Consider the following 23,090-nt stretch of genomic DNA (forward strand, 5'->3'; position numbering starts at 1 on the left):
AGACAATAAAATTCAAACACGTTCTCTTCCTTTTACTCCTCTAAAAGACTCAGAAACTATAAAACAACCCGATTCTGTTTTGATCTCTTGCATGTGTTTTTCTGTTTATGAAGCACATAAACAAACATGGTTGTCCTGCTCCGTAGGCACCCACTCCCCCGTTAGCAGCCTGAGGGGTCTATGTGGTCCCTGTGGCTTTGCTAATGGATTTAGGATACAAACCTATCATTTATTCAGTCAGTTAACACCACCCCGAGGCGGCTTTCATCCCGTCTCAGGAGACGCTGCTGCGTGGTTCTGTTCACGGGTGGCAACAAGAGCTGGTAGGAGAAGCACAACCGCCTTCCGACTGGGTTTCATTTCCGAGTGCTTTCTGAGAAAACCAGCTCACATCTGGATTTAGCACAGCATCAGCGTGCCGTTATGGACTAGAAGAGAGCGATTAGGGTCGGGCGCGTGATAAACGGGTCATTGATATTCTGCTCTCTCCACATACTGGGATAAATGCCGGATTAATTGCGGCGTATGGAAAGAAAAGCAAAGCATCACCCCTGGACTTAGAGCAGGTGGATTGACATCGATCGGCAAGGCTGCGGCTAAGCATCGCTCTCCAATTATCTGTGATTCTCCTCAGTGTGGAGAGCCTGGGAGTGCCAGCTGCCTCCCCCTCCACCCAGCTGCACCTTTACATCCAGCCATGCACAGGCAGAGCGAACTGGCCACAAAGGGTTGGGCCTGGCCAGAGAAACGGAGCAGCTTCACCAAACATCCTAACAGGGTTTATTCTCCGCAAATAAGCTAGTCGAGTGAGAAGAAAACTACATACTCTCATCAGAGAAGCCGAGCTGCAGCTGTGCTCGCGGCTGGTTCTCGGCCAGCGGCGGGGCCACGAGCACCTTTAGGCCAGATCAGAACTCAAAGCATGAGAACAGACTCGAACCAGGCAAACGGCCAAAGCCATTAGCTCCAATTAGACTCTGGAACCCTCTGCACGTCTCCACACAGCTCGGCCATACGGGCGGACGGCAGAGGAGCACGCAGAGGGCGGGTGGACCACGAGGGGACAGATGGACAAGACACAGGACGAGGAAAGAGATGTGAAGAGGAGCGGGTTGACTCGTGTCTTCTACAGAGGAAGGCGGTGGTTTAATTTGTCAGGTTATAAATGATCGTCTATTAGATCCAGAACAGGAACAAGAGCTGAAGACAGGAAAAACCCGTGTTTAGATAAAACGTAATCTAATTATAATCCAATGTAAAGAGAAAGCACAGCTTATAAATCAAAGAGTTCAGTCTTGTTTTTTGTAAATTAGGCACTAACCAGAGGGATTGGCCATGCATGCTAAATTCGATCAAATTTGCTTTCAAACGGACTGAAAAATAGAGCACATTTATTCTATTCCGCCTGTTTAGACATAAACAAGAACAGCGTTTTCTACATTTGCTTTCCTGCTTGATTTATTGCCATCCCCCTTTCCAGCAATCAATTTCTGTGTTTCAGTGGCATCCTGCTCCCCCCGCCCCCCCACTCCCCTCTGGTTAGGCTTTGTCTGAGAGAAGCAGTGCTGCACCCTGCTGGTCGACGGGGGCAGTGCAGGGAAGCAGACAAATGCCGTTCGAGTTTCATTCCAGGACTAATCGATATCTCCGTGCATCTGGGGTCAGTTATAAACACACGCTCTGGACTAGATCTTTTATGTGGTCCATACTGAGATTACTATTTACACCGTCAAACCAAACGGGCCTCTTCAAGCAGATTTCAGGACAATCTTCCCTGAAGCAGACTGGAGGTGAAAACGAGGAATCTTAGGGATCAGATTTAATGGAAAGTGACCTTTACAAACGACTCTCAGTGGGTGTATCCGACCTGAATGATTAATCTCACGTGTGTGCTATTATATAGCAGCAACACACCAGTAATCGATGTAAAAACTAGCCATTTATGTTAATTAGCTCTAATAGTTAGTTATTCCTGCTCAAAGCCTGTGAAGTTTGAGGTTTCCGCCCCCTTTAGGATTTTCTTCTTTGTTATTTATATAATATTTAAAAATAAAGACATTATGGGGCAGAAAAGTTCTGATGGTTAATTAATGGGACTTAAAAATATACTGTTGTTCTGAGGGTAAAAGGAAAAAAAGAGCCTCGACAAAGAACATTTACACGTGCTAATATTTTATGTTAACGTTCAGATGAAGCCAGAAATATTATGATTGTAATTTTGTATTTTTTGTGCCTGATTTTAGAATTTTCTTACAAATTAGCAGAAACTCGCCCGACTACCTATTCAGTTAGTCAAATATAACCTGCATTTGTGTATATTAGGTTTCCTGTCCAGGTAAACTCATCACCTGAACGTCCGAAGCTCTGATAACACCAGTAGGTGTAGTAAACCCTTGGTTAGTGGCTGGCAGAACTTAAGAATGAAACACGAAAACACCTTCAGTCCCCCTCCTCTGCATCCACATCTCAGATGTGCCTGTGAGCCTGGGTGCTTAACTTTACAGTGGATTCTGTCAGCGAGGAACTCCATCACCTCCAATAAACGGACCTCCAAAGGAAAGCTGGTCATCATGAGGACAGCATGGAAGAGTGTCTTCATTACTGAGGGACAGTGGGTTCCTCTTGAGCCGTCACAGAAGCAGAAAAGAGATTGATAGCGTGGAGTCACCTGAGCTATTGGTTATTCTGAATGAAGTATGGACATATCGGAAGCAGGCTTCTCCCACTGGCTAGCATTGATTTCCACTCACTCTTTCAGCTCCCTGTGCCCTTGTGTATACGTCTGTCTTCTATTTTTCACTCCCAACTTCCTTGCTGTTCCTTATTTATCCCGGTTCTAATGTTTGTCCTTTATTCCAACCTGAATCTATAAAGAAATCATCACAGGAACAAGATTCTCCGAAGACGGAGAGCAAACCACAGTCAGGTGGAAACAGGCGAACAGAAAGAGACGAGGAGAGGAACACAAAGACAAAGAGGAAGTGAAGGAGAGACAGCGGCGCTAGGGGTGAGACAGATGGGGGAGCAGAGATGAAGTGAAAGAGAGACAAAGCAGGAAACAGAGGGAGAGCGGGAGGTGTAATTATCTATCAGGTGTTCGGGTGTGCGTGACAGAAGAGGAAGCTCATTAGCACACTCTGTGTACACCAATTACACAGCCAGGCTTCTCAGGGCATTCCCCTGGCATGTGTGTGTGTGTGTGTGTGTGTGTGTGTGTGTGTGTGTGTGTGTGTGTGTGTGTGCGCGTGTGCGTGTGCGCGTGTGTGTGCGTGTGTGTGTGTGTGTTGGGACACAGACAGAGTTAATCAAAACTCCAGTTTCAAAAGGACACATCTGCTGTTAAACATCCACTTTTCTAGTTTCAGGACAAACATTCAAACCAAATGAAGCACCGACGAGCAACCGTCACTACACAGATGAGATTCTAATGTGTATTTATACATTAAATAAATCTAATCGAGAATTTTTTTGTGTGTTAAAAGTTGATTTCAGGATAATTTGGTCCATATTTACTTTGACGGTTCACACAGGAAGTGTAAAAAAGGGGATGCACCGCCCCAGCTGGAAATGTGAGGAACATTTATAAACACTGTGCTTAAAGGGTCATTTTAAAAAGTTATATCTGTTCTTTGGTGAATAAAAACGTGTTTATAAAGTTCTGGGTAATAAATCCCTCTCACATAAAGCCATTTCTGTTCTATTCTTGATGTTTTCAGTACCTTCCAGAATGAGCTGTGTCAGGGCCCTGTCACTTTAATGATAATAAGCAGTTTCTGGCCACACACAGCCGTCCTCTGATTGGCTGCAACAAGGTGAGGAACTCTGATATCTGGGAGGGGCTGCTGCTCCTCCAGCATCGACAGGTGTTTGTGATGGTGTTTCTACGCCAGCGACGTGTGAACAGAGGATGTTGTATTATAATGGGCACAATCCCTGATTACTTTTTGAATTAACGTGAAGAATCTAACCCGTGAATCCTATATGAACAAAAGTTGTTTACCTTATAACCACTTAGCAATGTGATCAAACTTGACCCTAAAACAACCTGGATCCTCGGTGCTGAATGGATCCCACTAGGGCTGCACAATATATCAAAAAATTATCGTCATCGGGATAACAGGACGTGCGATACGCCCATCGCAAAGCACGTCAAAAATGGCGATGAATGTTTGGTTCAAACATTTCCATCCATGTCATACATCAACTTTTTGTAAACCAGCTCTGTTTTTTACGCGGAAGTATTATTTGACCAATCAAATGTAGCCCTTCTGATATGCAGCCAATCAGATGGGTCCGTTCACGTAATACGCCCGCCCCCTACGTAGACCCTTAGAATGGAAAGCAACACCCGAACTGAGATAGCGGCGCCGTTCCCTTGTTCGTCATGCTGGCTCAGATTAACGAACGCACTTTGTGCTGAGGTTTCTGGAATCCGCGCTACTTTCGAAAGTGAACGTGAGTCCGCTCGGTGCCGTTAATCATTTTTACCGGGCTGACTCCGACACGTGCCGGTGAACCAACCCACCTCCATGTCGCTAGTGTTCCACCGGGTGGTGATGTTAGCCCCAGGCTCCGGTTAGCTTCCAGCTAAAAGGCTACAGCACTCTCCTCCCAGTCCCACCCTGCTAAAGAGGGCCTGGAAAAGTTCCCCCACACATCAAAGTGATTTTTCATTTAAGAGCTTTTATAACCTTGTTAGTCAGGATAGTTGATTTGCTGCTGCACATAAACTGTCAGTCAGAAGCTCTGCTAGCTGGTTATCTTAAGAGGAGCTAGTTTAATTTGTTAGCTTGTTACCAGAATCATAGTTGCAGTTTCATCATCTGAGGTGCTTTTTAAGATCTAGGTAAACTTGTTCAATTTGGGGTTAAAAACAAACGTTTTCACATATTTTCCATGTAGTTTTTTTTTTGCCAGTTCCTCTTCTGAAAGGTAGACAATTGTTTTTCTCTTTCCCTCAGAAAATCTTAATATTCTCCTAGTTTGGCCCAGCACAGTTCACTTCCCAATTACAGCAACAGCCTTATATCATAACCACATAAGTGGAGAAAATGCTCCGTAGCAATGAGAGAATTAGCTGTTGCATTTAAGTGATGTTAACTATTATTTAACATTTAAACTTATTTTCTGATATTTTATTTATTCAAAAACCCTGGTAAGGATGTTTTTCTGTATTTGGAGCATCAGAAAAAGTTTTATGGTGGAGGTGATGTTTTAAAGTCACTGAGAAACTGCATGCATGCAGTTTGTTGTTTTGCTGCTAATACAGTAGTAGGTGCAGCTGCATATTTTTTCAATAAAAATGTTATGTTGTAATGGAATTCATGCATTAGTTTTTGTTTGCTTTGAACCCAGAGCAGACGTCACACGCCAGACGACATCAACACTGCATACTTTAGTATTTGTTCATTTATCGCGAGTAATATCGATATCGCAATATTGAGCACTGTTATCGAATATTGCAGGTTTTCCTAATATCAAGCAGCCCTAGATCCCACTAGAATCCATGAGCAAGAAAATGAAACAAGGTCTCGGTAAAATGTCCAAACGAGTCACCTGTGGAAGTTGTTCTGGCTGGATGGAGCCACTCCAACGTTCGCCACCGACAGGACCTGCTTGTTGATGGTCTGACTAGAGGTGTTAGCTGTTGTCATGGTGATGGTGGCAGACGTCTCATTCATACCCAGGAGCTTTTCTGAAAAGATGCAACAAATGTGTAGCGATCAACATAACGTACTGTATATAGCAACAAAGAAAACTATAACTGCACTTGTCTGGTTTTAAACGTCACTGATGATATTTAAACCATTATACAGCTCTCCATGTCGCTGCTGCACATCTACAGTGTTCATAAGCTCACAGAATGTAAATAATCTCATGTGGGTGGAGAGGTGAAGTCGAACGGTGAACAGTAAGAGAGTTCCTCGGCACTCAGAGAGGATTTAAAAGCCAGAATGGAGACAAACACGATTAATTTAGGTAGAAATAAAAGTAGTTTTAACATCAAACCTTTCATGTGAAGGAAACGGACTTCGCTGTTGGTATACATAAAAGCATATTTGTTAGAGAGATGAGTCGGTCCACCAAACAAACCCACCTTTGATTGCCTGAGCGCAGATTTATTCAGCTGAGCTCAGAAATTAGTTTTAAGGTTAGACAAACAGAATCTGAGAGGTCCTCCAGTGTCTGGCGATAGATAAGAGGTTTGCGCTCAAAATTCACAAATACCAAAATAAAGAAATAAATGGCTTTAAAAGTAACATTTTCCTCCTGTTAAAATGTGATTATACTGAACATAAAAGAAGCATGGCATCAATCTGTGCTTCCAGGCAGATCCTGCCTAAAATCTAACAACCTAATAGGCTTTACAGCGGGACTAACCAGGACTTACGCACGGATCACACTGTGCAGTTTTTGGCCGCCTTTGCCAACTCCCTGGTCCTGAGCAGAATCGTGACAAAAACGGTCGTCGTGAGGGTGATTTGCATCTATGTGCACCACGCTGTGAACGTACAGTGTGACCGGCTCTGCGACAGCTTTTTGAGCCGTCTCACGACCAAATCAGCCTCAAAAAGTCTTCAAGGATGCTTGAAAACCTACCATTCCTGTCTTCAATCGACCAATGAAAACACACCTTTGGGACGGCGCAGCAGCAAGACTCTGCCTCTCTGAGCTTCAGTTTCAACTCATGTTTAAAATGCGGATTATAAATGACACACTAGTTTTTATTTTTGTTATTAGCCCAAGTTAAACCGGAGTTATACTAAAGGTGTGGAGGGCATCTGTTTTGGTGGCCTGAGGATCAGGTCTCTGCTTTTTGTAGATGATGTGGTCCTGTTGGCTTCATCAGAACGTGATCTTCAGCTTTCACTGGAGCTGTTCACAGCCGAGTGTGAAGCAGCTGGGATGAGAATCAGCTCCTCTAAATCTGAGACCATGGTCTTGATTCGGAAAAGGGTAGAATGCCTTCTCCGGGTCAGGGATGAGGTCCTGCCCCAAGTGGAGGAGTTTAAAGTATCTCGAGGTCTTGTTCACGAATGAGGGAAAACTAGAGCATGAGATCGATAGGCAGATTGGTGCTGCATCTGCAGTGATGCGGGCGTTGTACTGGTCTGTCGTGGTGGAGAGAGCTGAGTCAAAAGGCGAAGCTCTCGATTTACCGGTCGATCTATGTTCCTACCCTCACCTATGGTCATGAGCTTTGGGTAGTGACAGAAAGAACGAGATTGCGGAAACAAGCGGCCGAAATGAGTTTTCTCCGAAGAGTGGCTGGGCTCTCCCTTAGACATAGGGTGAGAAGCACGGCCATTCGGGAGGGGCTCGGAGCAGACCCGCTGCTCCTCCACATTGAGAGGAGCCAGCTGAGGTGGCTCAGGCATCTGGTCAGGATGCGTTCTGGACGCCTCCCTGGTGAGGTTTTCCGGGCACGTCCAACCGGGAGGAGACCTAAAGGTAGACCCAGGACACAGTGGAGGGACTATGTCTCTCACCTGGCCAGGGAATGCCTTGGGATTACCCCGGAGGAGATGGCCCAAGTGGCTGGGGAGAGGGAAGTCTGGGCCTCTCGCCTTAGGCCCGCGACCCAAGTCCGGATAAGCGGATGAAAATGGATGGATGGATGGATCTATCTATCTATCTATCTATCTATCTATCTATCTCCACCACCATGGGCCACTTGATCCACAACATTGACATCAGCAAAGCGCTCCCCCACGCGACGCCACACACGCTGTCTGCCTTCTGCCCTTAACAATGTAAACCGAGATTCATCCATGAAGAGAACACCTCTCCAACGTACCAGACGCCATCGAATGTGAGCATTTGCCCACTCAAGTCTGTTACGGCGACGAGCTGGAGTCCGGTCAAGACCCCAATGAGGACGACGAGCATGCAGTTGAGCTTCCCTGAGATGGTTTCTGACAGTTTGTGCAGAAATTGTTTGGTTATGCAAACCAATTGTTTCAGCAACTGTCTGAGTGGCTGGTCTCAGACAATCTTGGAGGTGAACCTACTGGATGTGGAGGTCCTGGGCTGGTGTGGTTACACGTCGTCTGTGGTTGTGACGCCGGTTGGATGTACTGGCATATTCTCTGAAACGCCTTTGGAGACGGCTTATGGTGGAGAAATGACCATTCAATACACGAGCAACAGATCTGGTTGACATTCCTGCTGTCAGCATGCCAACTGCACGCTCCCTCAATGCTTGTGGCATCTGTGGCATTTTGCTGAGACAAAACTGCACATTCCAGGGTGGCCTTTTATTGTGGGCAGTACAAGGTACACCTGTGCGCTACTCATGATGTCAGATCAGCATATTGATGTGGCACACCTGTGAGATGGGATGGATTATCTCAGCAAAGCACATGTGCTCAATATCACACATTTAGACTGATTTGTGAACAATGTTCAAGAGAAATGGTAATATAGAGCTCCGGACCCCACGTGACTCTCAGTTAGTAGACGCCATACTGGCAGGAAAAAAAGGTAAACAAACACAGATCGTAAACATGAACATGAACGGGATCAGCTTGGATTTTACTTCGTCGGAGTTTACTTCACACTTTAAAACCGAAGAAATCATTTTATATAGTCAGAAATTAAATAGACTAAACATCTCCAACCCTTACCATGCCCCTGGGATACTTTTTAAAAACGCCAGAAGATGTCGGAGCGGACTTCTTACGGACCTGGCCGGAGAACGCCTTGGGATTTACTCGGAGAAGCTGGCCCAAGTGGCTGGGGAGAGGGAAGTCTGGGCCTCTCGACGCTACTGCCCCCATAACCCGACTCCGGATAAGCGGATGAAAATGGATGGATGGACAAATAACAGGTTTACATGTAAGTAGTTTAAATAGAGTGCTGTGCTGTTTGAATGAACGCCAAGAGAAATCACTAGTTTGATTGTTTCCCATGAATAAAATAAATATGTCAGGCAGGAGTGTCTCAGGATCTGTCTGAGATCTGTCTCGGTGAGACAGATGATAGCAATCCAAAGTGCTTTTTATGTGTGATCTGGCAATTGATCAATCATTGCTTAAAAATTAAATACAGCTTAGCCGGTGTATCATAAAACACGGAAACGGCAGCACGCAGAAATCACGAGGAAATGTTTTACGTGATGTTTACTTGTTGCTATGAGTAATAAGACAGAAAAAGCCACGCCGAAATAAGTTGAGGAAGCCCACTAAGAATCGTAATAAAAGCATTTAAAATAAATACCATACTGTTGAGGAAACGTTGGTTTAAGTACCTGATATGAAGCGGTCGCTGCATAAGTGAAAACCTTTACTCTCGGGATCCCACAGCTTCATTTAAGCCCGGTCACTAGCGCGTTTCATTACAATGATCCAACGTTTGCGGCGCTCCGGATCTTGGGGAATCCTGTAGATGGCTCATTCCTTCTGTCGTCAGTGTCTGTTCTGCATCCTGGGGCACAACAGGAATCTACCATATTTCCCGATTGATTGAGTTTTCTGACAATAGCAAATAGTCCAACTGCCAGCTTCTGCATGCCAATATGGCGCCGTTTCGATTTGAACTGTTGCATGCCGGGAGAAGTGACGTCAACTCCCGGAGCTCTATTGTGTGTCTGGAATGAATTTTAGATCTTTAAATCCATCTCATGAAAAATCGGAGTAGAAACAAAGGTGTTGCGTTTATATTTTTGTTGAGTGTATATCAGCTCTGAAAAGCGTTGTTCACAGTTTGCAGATCACGTTTCATTTTCACGGAGATCGGCCGCGGATTCCTCTTCCAGTCGGCATTCCAGGAATCGAAATAAAAAACTTTGAACGATTCCGGGAGAAACTAACAGTTGGTCCCAGTTCCAATTGATGCTCGATGCCCAACCCTAGTTGTGACAGTTATGTTTCATCATCACTCTGACAACACATTTGTGTATAAAGACTTATAAAGTCAGAAACTTTACTATGCTAACTTTGGGAAAAGGTCTCTGATTCAAAGATAAATAAGACTGTTTAATTCATTCTTAACTGCCAAACTAAAGACTATTACCCTCAGAAGAGCTAACATCATCTAATAAGCACCGAGAAAAGAGTTTCATGTGAAAAGGTCCATTAATTACCCTACAAGACCACACAATTAAATGTAATCACACACTCAGCTACATTTGAATTAAATGAATCCCTGAGTGATGAAACTAACTTTGTTCCTTGCAGAAGTCTGCCTCTGTCATGGTGCTGGGCATTAGCAGCTCTCCTACAGCAGGCTGAATGGACACGCTGAACTGGTCCTCCTTGGTGCTGAAAACAAAAATGACAACATCACAATATGTACTCATTCACAACTCTGGCAACATGACTGACTAAGTGCTTCTGGTGTTCTGTAAAATGTTTGATGAAGAAACAAGTTCCCATCATTGTCAATCAGGCTGAACTGTTGCAGTAGTGCTGGGTCTTAACGTGATCTGCTTTTCAGACAAATATTGTTGCTGAATACAAAAATGACATCACTCATGCCCTATTCTACAGTTTTCCCCGTTTTAATGATTTCATACAGCAGCTAAATGACTTTTGCAACACACAAGACAAAACTGCAGTCTGGCTCAAGGCTTTGAAAGATTATTGGTGTTTTTTGTTAAGTTTCAGATTCAGTCAATCTTCCTTCTTCACTAAAAACCTTTTCAACAGCAACTTTGACAAAACGTTCAGCTGATGATTCTAGCTCTGTGTTAAGATCTACTTCACATAAATGCCTGTTCATGAGCATAAAATTAAGGCCTTTAAAATCTGATTTGAACAGTTATTATTGATGCTGAATATTTTTACTACTATATTTCTTGAATGACTTAAGAATAATACAAGAACTGGGCAGCCAAGTTTGGAGTTATTGTGGATTTTATTCTTCTCCAAAGGCTCAAATATATTTAAAGCTGCACCAAAATATTTTAACAAATGGTGCTAAAGGTTCTAGGACTTTAATCGTGGTCCATGTGAGACCAACATTTCTCTCCTTCAACACACCTGATTTTCATCAAGTTATTGTTCTGAACGACTCATTAAAAGAAGTCAAACGCCCTGGCTGACTCATTATTCACTTCACACACACATTTCACTGTAATATCCAGTTGTTGGTGATTGAAAAAGTAGCTTTAGATATTTTTAGAGCCAAACGTTTGCTTCTAATTCACCGATAGCATTGTTAGCTCAACGTTAGCCTCTAGCTAGATGTTGTGGCTTCTTGAGGGTAAATAAATAACGTCTGGGTTGCTCCAGTTTACTGGTTTTGGTTCTTTAAACAACTCTGGAGTTTTTGCCTGCCGGTGTTGAACTATAAATTCTTGCGCTGCCTCGGGAACCTTGCAGGCTCACAGGTTGCAAACAAAGACTACATCCCACTGACAACACCACCCCCCGTTTGAATGTAGCCTCTCTTCCAACATGACAGAGATTGGACTCTTTTGTGATTATGTCTGTAAAATTCCTACATATTGCTCCTTTTTCAGGAAAAAAAAATTAAAATGATGAAACTTCCCGTTCAAATGGATCACAGAAATAGGAAGATTGTAAACCTAGTTCCTAATGAGTCACTTTGTTCAAGCCACCTCCAAAAAGAAAAGATTCGGCTTTTTGAGGTTTCAATTCATCTTTGTGTAACAAACACAAGTGTGTAATGAATTGTGGGTGCTCTTGTGCTCTCTGCTTTGTTTTTTGTGTATGAAATGCTTCTCCTCTGACAGCCTTGCTAATCCCGCTCCATGAATGGCATTTTGGGCCCGATTGATTCCCCCATCTCAAACAGATTTTCTGATAAGATTATCGATTGCTTGAGCAGTGGTGCCGATGGCATTCAGCGGGCTGATTTGGGCCAGTGCTGATTAGTGGAGGAATAATTGTTATCCCAGTGAACTGGGATCAATTGCAGCTGATGTCTCACCTGGGAGAGACGGCAAAGAGGGCAGGAAGAAAAGAGAAGAATCAGGAAAGACCAGAGGAGGGAGGTAAAAAGAGAGAGAGGGAGGGCTGTGATGCTGAACAGCAGCAGGAATGTAAAAGTCTGATATGAGTGGGTTGTCTCACCATAACTGAAAGTTGGCTGCTTGTGTCGAGTCGCTGAAGTCGATACCCATGGAGACAGTCACCGAGGCCCTTGGCTCCAATCGCTCTGAGAATGGAAAGATGAAAGGAGAAGAAAATGTGAATGACAAGAGCGCGGTGTGCAGCGTGGGGAAGGATGCAGTAAAAGGAGAACAGATAAGAGGAGGAGGAGGAGGAGTGGGCCGCAGCAGCAGAGTGGAACAGACAAGCATCTTAACCACTTGTGTTTTCTACATCACAAAGCAAGGCCACCATGTGTGAGAAACCCATCCTTCAATCTCATTCCTCACAACTGTAGCCTCAGCAGAGGAAAGAAATGAAACACATGAAGGCCCGGCAGATCTTAAAAAAACAAGCTTGTCAAAGACTACATCAGCATCGAGAGCACGGCTGGGGGGAGGACGAGGACAGAACAGGCCACATACTGCAGAGAGAGAGCGCTGATGGCTGACTGTTGGAGGAGGAGGAGGTCTAACACAGGCAGACAGAAACATCCTCCACGCCTCTCTGGAGAGGATCTGCTTTACCGTCTCACTCTGTCCACTGACAGAAGAACAAAGAGGAAACCGTCTGAAGACACAGCCTTCAGTCCAGACTTCATCTACGTGTCTCAACTGTCCCACAGGCACTTTTGTTCATGATGAATTTATAATCCATGTGTAAAAACTTTTATTCCATTTTTGGGAACTAAAGGTGGGCCGCGTCATATCAGCCACAATAATACAGGTAATGTTTTCTTGCCCAGGAGTAAAATAAATGCCAGTTTCATGATGTTACTGAATCTACTGCTCAGCAGAGCACGCTCACGTGGCTCATGCAGCGTATAGAACAGGGCTGTTTCATTCTGGGCCTCGAGGGCCGGTATCCAGCACGTTTTAGTGGTTTTTCTGGTCCAACAAACTAGACTCAGTGGTTGAGTCACCTGTGCAGCAGCTCATCAGGCTCTGCAGAAGCCTGTTAATCACCTGCTGATTGAAATCAGGTGTGTTGAAGCAGAGTTAAGCTAAAACGTGCCGGATACTGGCCCTCAAGGCCATTTTTTTCTAAAACGATACGATACCGATGCTTGGATCTGAGAACTCGCCAATACCGATTACCGATACATACACTTCTACCACAAAAAAAAGCTGTGAATTGGAACACAGCTTTTATTTTCTTCTACTTTCAACAGGAAAAGACTGAAGTAGATAAAAAGTTAAATATGTTAATATAAATGATCACAAAACTAAATTATTAGGTGAACAGCAATGAAAAGTTACAGTGAAGCCACTTTCAAGCAGCTGTATTGGTATCGGTTACTGGCATCGGTTAACTTTTACTGATACCGATACCGGAATACTGGTATCTGTATTGGCACCGATACCAGTATACCGGTATCGGTGCATCTCTACTATAATAGCTCATTCCCACCAGTGTGTGAATGTGTGTGTGAATGGGTGAATGACTGATTATGTTGTAAAGCGCCTTGGGGGGTTCCAGGACTCTAGAAGGCGCTATATCAAATACAGGCCATTTACCATTTACCATAATCTAAATAAAGGGTCACACTCCAAGGCTGTAACTATTGTGAGTGTTAAGGAGTAAAAACCCACAAAGGCAACATCTATTAAAGAGCAGGTTTACCGAGGGTGGGGTGGGGACCATTTTGGTGCCGTGCGTTGGCCGTGGGGGGCGCGCTCGGGATTGTTTTGCTGCCATGCGGGGGGGCAGGGGCGTTACATTCGTGGACCGTTTCGCTGCCATGAGAGCGAAGAAGGGGATTATAGCGTGCAGAACGTTTTGGTGTCGTATGTTGGCCGTGAGAGCGGGGGTGATGGGGGTTGAGTTCATAGCCGTGGCGCAGCGCCACGCCTGAGCCTACGTTGGGGCAACACTGACTGTTGCAGAGCAAACGGAGTCGGTGGTAGACTCGTGTTGCTGACTAACAAAGCATTCATTCCTTGAGACTAATATAAGCAAAGTTGATCTTTAACAAGTTTAAATTGAATTTTGCATGGCAGACCAGATTTTAACAGAGTTGTAGAACTGGCATTTTTACTACTTCCATGTTGGCTTCATTTTTAAGACCTGGAAGATGTTTTCCTCTATGCTGCTAAGCTGCCCAAAAGAAACTTTTAGTTTTTTCTTGTTCATGTTGCACATATTGCAATGTCTGCATCATAAGTTATCTTGAATTTGTCAACAAACTGGTTAGGAATAAAACTAAATTTACACAGTTATCCTTTATCAACTAAGAAGGAAACATTGAATTGGATTATTTCACTGAAGAGTCAGTAAGTAAATCACAATACTATTTCATTCGTCTTGAATCACCCTTTCACCTAACCACCAGCTCTGCATAAAGCTGTGTCTGTATTCATCTCCTGCTACTTCTCCAAAGTAAATCCAGCCGCTCTCTCGCAGCAGCCAGGCTCAGTCGATCCAAATTAGCCACTGTTTGGCTGCGCGAGTTCCTTCAATGCCCAATCAATCCCCTGCAATCGACAGGTTTAACATGCTTCGTCGCACATCACTTCTGTCTGAGGGCGTCTCTGAGCATGTACACACCGAAATCCTCCCTGACTCTTATTACCGTGAGAGTGGAATCGCACACGCGGTGTGGAGAAATACGGTGATGGTGTTTGTATGGCCGTCCTGATCGATACTAATGAACAGGGATCAGATGAAGTAAAATTGGCTTTATTCCCAGGTTAGGAGAACGGGACAGACCTATTTATTGGACTGATGGTAAACAGGCTTAGTGGGTTTTGATAACTTGATCATTTTAATATCAGTCATGGAAAATATGAAGGGAGAGATCTCAAAAGCAAGTCTGCAAAACTGTGTGAGACATTAAACTCACAAGAAAATACGTCCTGAACACAGGGTATTCTTTTTTAAACTTTTCTAAAGATCCACTTAAAATTTTGGTTTCATTCAGATTTTTTTTAATGAAACGTTAAAAGTGCATCTATGGGTTTTTTGTTTAATGCTAAACTGGTTAGAAATAGAAATTTGAGTCACACAAAAGATTTCATAGAAATGTTAATAATCCATCCTCATGCACAGAGTAACAGGCATGAAAACGGGCCAAGGCTGAAAAAGGTGAGAAAGACAAACGGAGAGAAAAAGACTCCGCTCAGTTGGGCACATTTGTTAGGGAAGTTTTCCAATTTTCAACAACTTAAATGAGGGAAATAGAAATTGAATTTAAGTTTTTACAAACATTGTCATCAAATGCTTTAAATGTTTACTGAAGAAGATTTAATCTTTCTTTAAAGGGACTATAAGGAAGTTTGACAATCAAAACATGTATAGAAATAATAAATTATTTCTTCATACATTCTCCTGCAATGCCATGGTCCTGTAGAATGAGCCCTGGCATTTTTACTGTGATTGCCTGTTTTTCTGTAAAATCACAGAAAAAGAGAGATGCTCGGGTCGAGCGGGCTGCTTCATGCGCGTTCACGCTCAGGCATAGCCCGTAGCATTTGCTATCCGTAGCTTTAGCAGCAGAGAGTGATGTAGTGCCAACTCAGCGACTTTATCGCTGTTCCTAACGCCTAGTGATGAACCTAGCTACATTTCTGAGGATCCTTAGCTACTTTCTTCTAGAAATTTGCTGCAATTTACCAACAAAATTGCCATTTTCGCTTCAAACCGTTTTTTGGTTTGACGTTGTTTCAGGTGTCATCAAGGATATAAATGTTACAGATAGATCGAACGTCATTGGCGCTTTATCCCACCTAGTAAGATGTCTGACTCTCATGCAGAAGACTTGGGTTCAACTCCAGTTGTGGACATAATTTGTCATTTTGAGTTTCTTTTTTACATTAATGGTATGTTTTTTTACAGTAAGATGCCCAAATTTTTCTTTGAGACTCGCCGAACGGCATTCAATTCAATGATAAATAAGAGGTGGGTTCAACTTTCGTTTTGGAACAATTTTTCAAGCAAGGGAAGGGAATGATCTGAGCATGCAGGAGGACTGACCCATCTTAAACCTTTGTTGGCTGTGCTGAAGAGAAAGGTACAGAACCTAATTATTTAATTAATTAGCTGTGTGTTCTCCTGTCCTCTGTCCTCCGGGCCACACACACACGGGCACACACACGCACACGCACACGCACACACACACACACACACACACACACACACACACACACACACACACACACACACACACACACAGCACGTTGGCCATCCGTCGAGAAAGTGCAGCTGCAGAGACGGAGGCACATTATTTTTATTAATTTGCTGTGTTCTTCTGTCCTCCGGGCCACACACACACACACGGGACTGTCTCAGCTGTTATTTTCATCAAGGAGTGTGCACGTACAGCGTGCACACCTCATGCACGAGCTTACTTTTGAAGCTGCAATTACGCGTTAGGCCTGAGTGGCGATCGCGAGCATAAAAACTTCAAACTTCCTTTCAGTCCCTTTAAAAGCTTGTGTGATGCTGTTATCAATTTTTAATTTAGAGGTAGATGTGACGGGAATTGAATTGTAAAAATATGCATCAAATTTTCTAAGTCAGATTTAGCTAATTTCATAAAATTATCTAAAATAAATACATCAGATGGGAAAAAAATATTAATCAACCTTTTTTAATGTAAAACACTGAGAGTGTATACAGTTCCACTGTGTGTGTGTGTGTGTGTGTGTGTGTGTGTGTGTGTGTGTGTGTGTGTGTGTGTGTGTGTGTGTGTGTGTGTGTGTGTGTGTGTGTGTGTGTGTGTGTGTGTGTGTGTGAGACATTCACTGGTCTTGAATGTGATTAATAACAATCTGCTATTTAACTCATTTAAGATCTTAATTATTAACAAAAGTGGCTATCACCCTACCTACAGATCCTTATTTTTAACATTAATTCCACTTCCTCTTCAAAACTCATAAAAAAATAAAGTTCTAAAACTGATTTTCTTTGAAAATATACTAGACTGGCAGAATAGCTAGAGCACTTCTTGATTTTTAGAATTTCAAATATTAGTTTCCTTTTGTTTTCTGATTCATGTCCGAGTTGTGAATGTGTGTGCTTGGTTACAGTCAATTACAGGAATATGAATTTACCAAAAGAGTTTTAAATGCCAGTACTGAACAGAAGTACACGTGTCTTGTGCCCGACAGCGGGGTACCGACCTCACAGTGAGGAACTCACCGATGGTGTTAAAGCAGTGGATGTGGAGGCTCGCTGGGCTCCGGTCTCCTACATGGATCTCCTCCAGTGTGTGGTCGGAGCCGTTGGTCAGAATGACCTGAACTGAAACCATACTGGGCTGGTACAAACATGGCTGCCTGGGAAAATGGTATTTGGCTGATAATCCTTTCCCTGTCATATGGTGAAGCAGCTCGAAGGTTTTCATAGGGCCGAAGGACGGAGTGGTGACCTGGCACGACATAAGAAATGCAGAAATAAAAGAATAAATCAGAGTGTGGCTCAAAATTCTGAAAAATAAAGCTTATAATGATACATGCATGAGGGTTTTACCATCACAGATTCTTTACCAATAGAAAAATTCTGCTGGACGCAGAAGAACAAAGGAAGATTACACAAACGTCTTGCCTTTCTGCATCAGCACAACATCCTGGGACATTTTGGTTAATATGGAACAAATGCATCTGCACAAAAGTCAAGATTAGTAGCAGAAACTCCGATCTCTGCATCAACCATGTTCATACAACTGAATTTGTCCAATCAGCAACCAGAACGCTGCATCTGTTAGTGAAGTGGGAGCCAGCCCAGCCCTCCCTTCATTAACTCTGTGGGGTAAAGACGAGTGCATTTACAGACCATCCTCAATCAGCTGTGTTAGATGGAAATGGGCTGGATGCTCAGGCAAAGAGGGCTGAATGAAAACGGCCTCTAATGAATAGAAACACAAGTGCCGACATGGGCCAAACCCGCCACTCGCTGACTCTTTAAAGGAGCTTTTACCTTTTCACAAGCAGGAAATTGCATTACCTCTGAGAGGTGCTGAAAAGAAAGGAGACGGACGCGGCGCTCTAATTTTTTATCCTAAAAAATACACCTTGTTACGTAGATGAATACGCTTCACACTTGGTGGTGGTGTGTCTCTTTATGGTGGCAACCGTCTGCTCTCATTAGTACGACAAGACGGTTCAGCCCACCCGAGGCAACACAATATTCTTTATGCTTTCTGTTTCCAATTGTGGAAATTGTCACATAATGTGCATGAACATCCGACACACCCGTGTTGTCTTTACACAATCCAGTCATAAGAAGCATAACAAAACTATGACAACTTCATGTGGTTTCTTGAGCCTTCAGCAGAAGTCAGAGGTCATTCTTTCTCAAGTGACAGAAGTAATTAATTAAAAAAATAGAAAAGACAGCTCCAGCCTTTCCACAGACTGAAATAATTACCACCTAAAAGCTCTGAATTCAACAGCGATGCAAATAAACAAAAGTTCAGAGAATGAAAGCGTCTGTTTACCATCTGAAAGGGAGAAAACAACTATCTGCAGCTGAAATAGTCACAGAACACAAAGGATGAAGGAAATAAAAATAGCATAAAGGGTTTTACGAGAGATAAAAATCAGTGGTGTGAAAACAGACTAATGAGCAAACGGACGATCCAAACTAAATAAGTTCATTAAGATTGTAAAGAATTCTGTGTAAATAACCATGTAATGTGAAACTGGGGTTTATACAAAAACATTCACGCGAACCACAACGGAGTTGTGGAGATTACAGCCAATTACGAATGTCAGTAATACGCTTTGGTCTTGGCTACAGAGCTGGGTGATATGGACCAAAATCCATATCTGCATGGTTTTAGCTGATATATGATATTTATCTCAACATTGTTCTACCCATAAAGTTTTAGAAATCATCAGTTAAGATAAAGCTACCTCTCTCAAATGTCCCACAGGCACTTTTATTTATAATTTATTTCTAATTCAGGTAAAACCATTTGAATTTCTCATGTGGTAACAAGGGGCGGGCTAAAAAGGAAAAAGTATGCTAATATCATGACAAAAATCCACAACACAGTGGATTACGCTCACGTGGGTCATTCAGCATGGAGTTATGGCTCTCCCTGTATTCACTCATATCAGCAGAGTAAGGATAGACATTTGGTAGTTTCTTAGGTATTTTGGCCGCTGCAGGCCCCCATACCAGTTTATCCGTTTGTGAAGGTGAGGTGGTTCGGCCCGTCTCTTCACACAAACAGGAAAAACAAAATCCTGAAAAGGCTCGCTGAGAGATGAACATCCTCCAGAAAGTTAAGAACCGCAAAGTTCAGCGTTTAGAGAACATAAACCCAGTTGTTCAAGGTTAGCTTCTACTAGCAGACGCGTGCTCTGCTCTCCGAGCCACAAAGCCTTCCTCGGTCACAAGCCAAGGTGGGCTAGTTTTCAGAGTGACGTAGAAGGGACTGGCTTGTTCTGACCCGAGCATTTTCCCGTCTACTTTCTTTCAGCAGGTGATGCAGGAAGTAGGAGTAGAAGACTTTTTTTTTCCTGCTTTCAGCATGCATGTGAAACTAAGAGTGGCCATTCGTATTTCAAAAAGAACAGGCTTCTCGTTGAATCTCCACTTTAAACTCAAGGTGAAAAATTTATTTTGCATTAGCTTTTTAAATAATACCGTATAATATTAACATTCTTGAACCAAATGTAGACAAACATTGTTTTCAACTGTTCCAAACTCCTTTAAAAGCCCGTTTAAAAGCATTTGAAGCAACTACCGAGATAAAAACCACCATCTCGTTGGTCCTTTTGAGAGAAAATGTGGCGCCGCCTGCATCCAGACCATCCAAGCTCCTCTAAAGGAGGTCACAGAAACATTTGCTGCTGTGTTGTAACTCTACTGCGCCCTCACAAGCGTCCGTCACGCCACCGCCAGCCTGCAAATTTATCGGGCCACTTTTGGATGTGTCAGAGCAGTCGGTGTCAATAAAGCTTGCCGTAATGTTTGCCGCCCCATCACAGCAGAGATTTACCTCCCTGACAGAGACATCTAGCTTCAAGGTCCTGTCTGCTGTTTTGCCCTGAGTAGGCGACATGAACAGGACAGGGCTTCAAACGGCTTATTATCACCAATTTGACACAGTGGACAGTTAAAAGTCTGACACGAGTGCCCACGCAAGCCCCTCTCGCCCTTCCATCCTCTGTTGTCCTACGTTACACAGCAATCCCATAACACCTCAAGTGTAAATAAGAGAAGAAGAGGGATGTAACCTTGACTCCTCTGTCAGTCTGCCTGGATACATTTTTTTTGTCTCGCTCGCAGTCTTCATCCTGGACAGGTAGGAGGGAGGTGACAATAAGTGAGGAAGTTGATTGAGAGGCTCTATTATGCATCAACTTAAAGGAAGCTCCCGTGATGGATGACAGCGACACCAGTCACCTTCAGAGCCCGGACGCAACGTTCCCAGCATCCTCTCTGGCAAATGACCTGAAAATCCCGCTGACATATTCAAAAAGGGGCTAACGGGAGCCGGGCAGACCTAGGCCGTGCAACAAAAGAGGGCCAATTTAAAAGAAAGAGGTGTGACGTGCACACAGATGCATCTGCAGATATTGAAAATCCATTTCTGTTTTTTCCAGACATAGTCTGCCAGGATTTCATTATGCTCTACAGGAGTATGAAGGATTAAGGTAAGGAATGTGTGTCTGACTTTAGGGCCTAATCGTTCCCTTTACTCAGAAGATGACAATTAAGTGAGGGACGTCACAAAGACCTTGACGGCAAATTGAATTAAATAAATGTTACTACAGCCACCTAAAACTGCTTTAGTTTGACAAGGAGCTTCTCCAGGACATATTTAGATATGTAAAAAGAACTTAAGTTAATTTATGTCAATTTTTCAGTAAATGACAGTCTGAAATGATTCATTTAGATGTTTTATTAAAGAACATTAGCAGTAACAGCAGACTGTTATTCAGAAGCAGTAGTGCCCTTCATTTAGCTTTACAAGTACAGTTAAACTGTCTTCAATGTAAGCGCTAATAATGGTTGTTTCTACGATGTCTAGCATAAATAATTTCACCCATAAAATGTCGCATATTAGGATTGACTACAAATCTTGATCAATGTTTAAATGACCAAGACTGAAGATTTCTTTTCCTGCGATTTAGGGAGATGAATCAAGGGAATTTGTGGTCCATCATTAAGACGTTTTCTCTGCACCAGGTAAATGATGATTTCAGGAGAACGGTATTTTTAATCCCATTTTGGAGTGCGTGACTATGTAAAATATGACAAATACCATTGAGGGGTTAAAACGGTACGTGTATCTATATGTTTCCCAAGACAAGACAGAGGTACGACTGCGTTGTACTGTAGCTAACAACCCGCCTGTTTACCATCTGAAGGCTAACAACCCATGATCTGTGTCCTACTTCGGGGGCTGCATTTTTTTACCAGGTCCTTTGTTGATGGAGAAGAACGGAAGGGAATGGCTGTGAAATTAGACCACAGATTTCCTCCTGCCTTTCCCTCTGCACATTTCCTGCAATAAAAATTTCCTACATAGCTTCCTGAAGAGCCCCTAACCGGAGAAGGTTGAACATTGAACATATTACTTTATTTCTGTATTTATGTCAGGGTTTCCCCCAGTGCCTTACAAGTCTGGCAAGACTTCAGGCCTTGCTAGGCCTTCCGCCAGCCCAAGCGTCCACCCCCCTCTTCTGCTGTCACGGCCGACGCACGGCAGCGAAACACCCCGCGCACGCCCGAATTATTGTCTTAGGAGAAAAGTCACACTTAAGACTACAAAATTCGAATTAACAGGCATTCAAACATATTCTAATGATTCATTTCGGAGGTGTCCAGCAGACAGGTGACTATAAAAGGGCATTGCTTAACAAATAAAAGCCCTTCCCATTTCATGCTGGCTGCAATGGCTCCACATGGAAGAGAAATGTCACAAAACCTGAGAAAGGAAATCATTTCCTTACACAGAAAGGTGAGGGCTACAAGAAGATTAGCAAAGCTTTACATATCAGTCAGAATACTGTAGCAACAGTGATCCAAACATTTAAGAAAGATGGAAGTGCAACCATCTTACAGAGACGTCCAGACCATCCAAGGAAGCCAACATCTCGACAGGAGTCTTCTAATGAGAAGGGTTGAAGAAAATCGCCATGCAAGTTCACTGCAGTTAGCTAAAGAAGTAGAAAGCCTAATTGGAGTGACTGTTTCCCGTGACACCATACGGCACACACTGCAGTGAAATGGTTATGCATGGGTATCGTCAATGAAGGAAGCCTCTCCTAAAGCCCGTGCACAAAAAAGCACTCCTAGTATTTGCTCGGGCCCATGCTGAAAGAGATGAAGACTGCTGAGACATGCACTTGTCCAACACGACAATGATCCAAAACACATCGTTGCATTTCTGAAGAACGGGGTGAAGATGATTGGATGGCCAAGTATGTCTCCTGATCTGAACCCAATCGAACAACTGTGGGGATTTTTGAAGCAGCAAGTTGAGCATCACTCTCCATCCAGCATCCAGGCTCTAAAATAGGTTTTTCTTGAAGAATGGAAAAAGACAGGTGTTGCAACATGTCACCAACTTGTTCATTCCATGCCTAGAGTGCCTGCTGTCCTTGAAAACCATGGTGGTCATACAAAATACTAGAGGAAGTGGTTTTTGTTGCGGGAGTTTTCATTGTTGCTTCAACCAATTTTAGTAAAGCGGAAGATTTTGTGATTCAAGTTATATTATTAACCTTAATTTCATGTTAAGGAGTTAAACAAGTGTTCAATAAAACCAACCTTGTGAAAATTCTGGAAATTGTTCTTTTGTTCACCGAGCTGCTGATTAAATTTGTACTTTTACTCATTTATGCTGAGCAGTGTGTGTGTGTGTGTGTGTTTGTGTGTGTGTTGCACTCCTTTTGCTGTCCAATTTAAAATGCATTCACACTGCAGACATTCTCTCTCTCCTGAGGCAACACATTAGCAATGCATTAGCCTGCTAGCTAAATTGTGTGACGTTACTGTGAAACGAATCTGTGAAACTATCAGCAATGATGAAGTGGTACTTGTTGAAATTAAAACTAAGGAATTGTCATTTTGTTT

General features: G+C 43.2%; 1 protein-coding gene across 3 annotated transcripts in view; it reads right to left on the reverse strand.

Moving 5' to 3' along the window:
- Positions 1-23,090, reverse strand: part of ap3b1a (adaptor related protein complex 3 subunit beta 1a) — a 76,046-nt gene that overhangs the window by 3,105 nt on the left and 49,851 nt on the right. For all 3 annotated transcript variants that reach the window (XM_054744531.2, XM_054744530.2, XM_070552436.1), the window contains exons 23-26: positions 17,196-17,424; positions 12,039-12,123; positions 10,165-10,262; positions 5,557-5,695 (exon numbers count right to left, since the gene is read on the reverse strand). In XM_054744531.2, coding sequence (XP_054600506.2) covers positions 5,557-5,695; positions 10,165-10,262; positions 12,039-12,123; positions 17,196-17,424 — 551 coding nt within the window. The remainder of the gene's footprint in view (positions 1-5,556; positions 5,696-10,164; positions 10,263-12,038; positions 12,124-17,195; positions 17,425-23,090) is intronic.

Source organism: Nothobranchius furzeri, chromosome 6 (genome assembly GCF_043380555.1).
Source record: "Nothobranchius furzeri strain GRZ-AD chromosome 6, NfurGRZ-RIMD1, whole genome shotgun sequence".
NCBI lineage: Eukaryota > Metazoa > Chordata > Actinopteri > Cyprinodontiformes > Nothobranchiidae > Nothobranchius > Nothobranchius furzeri.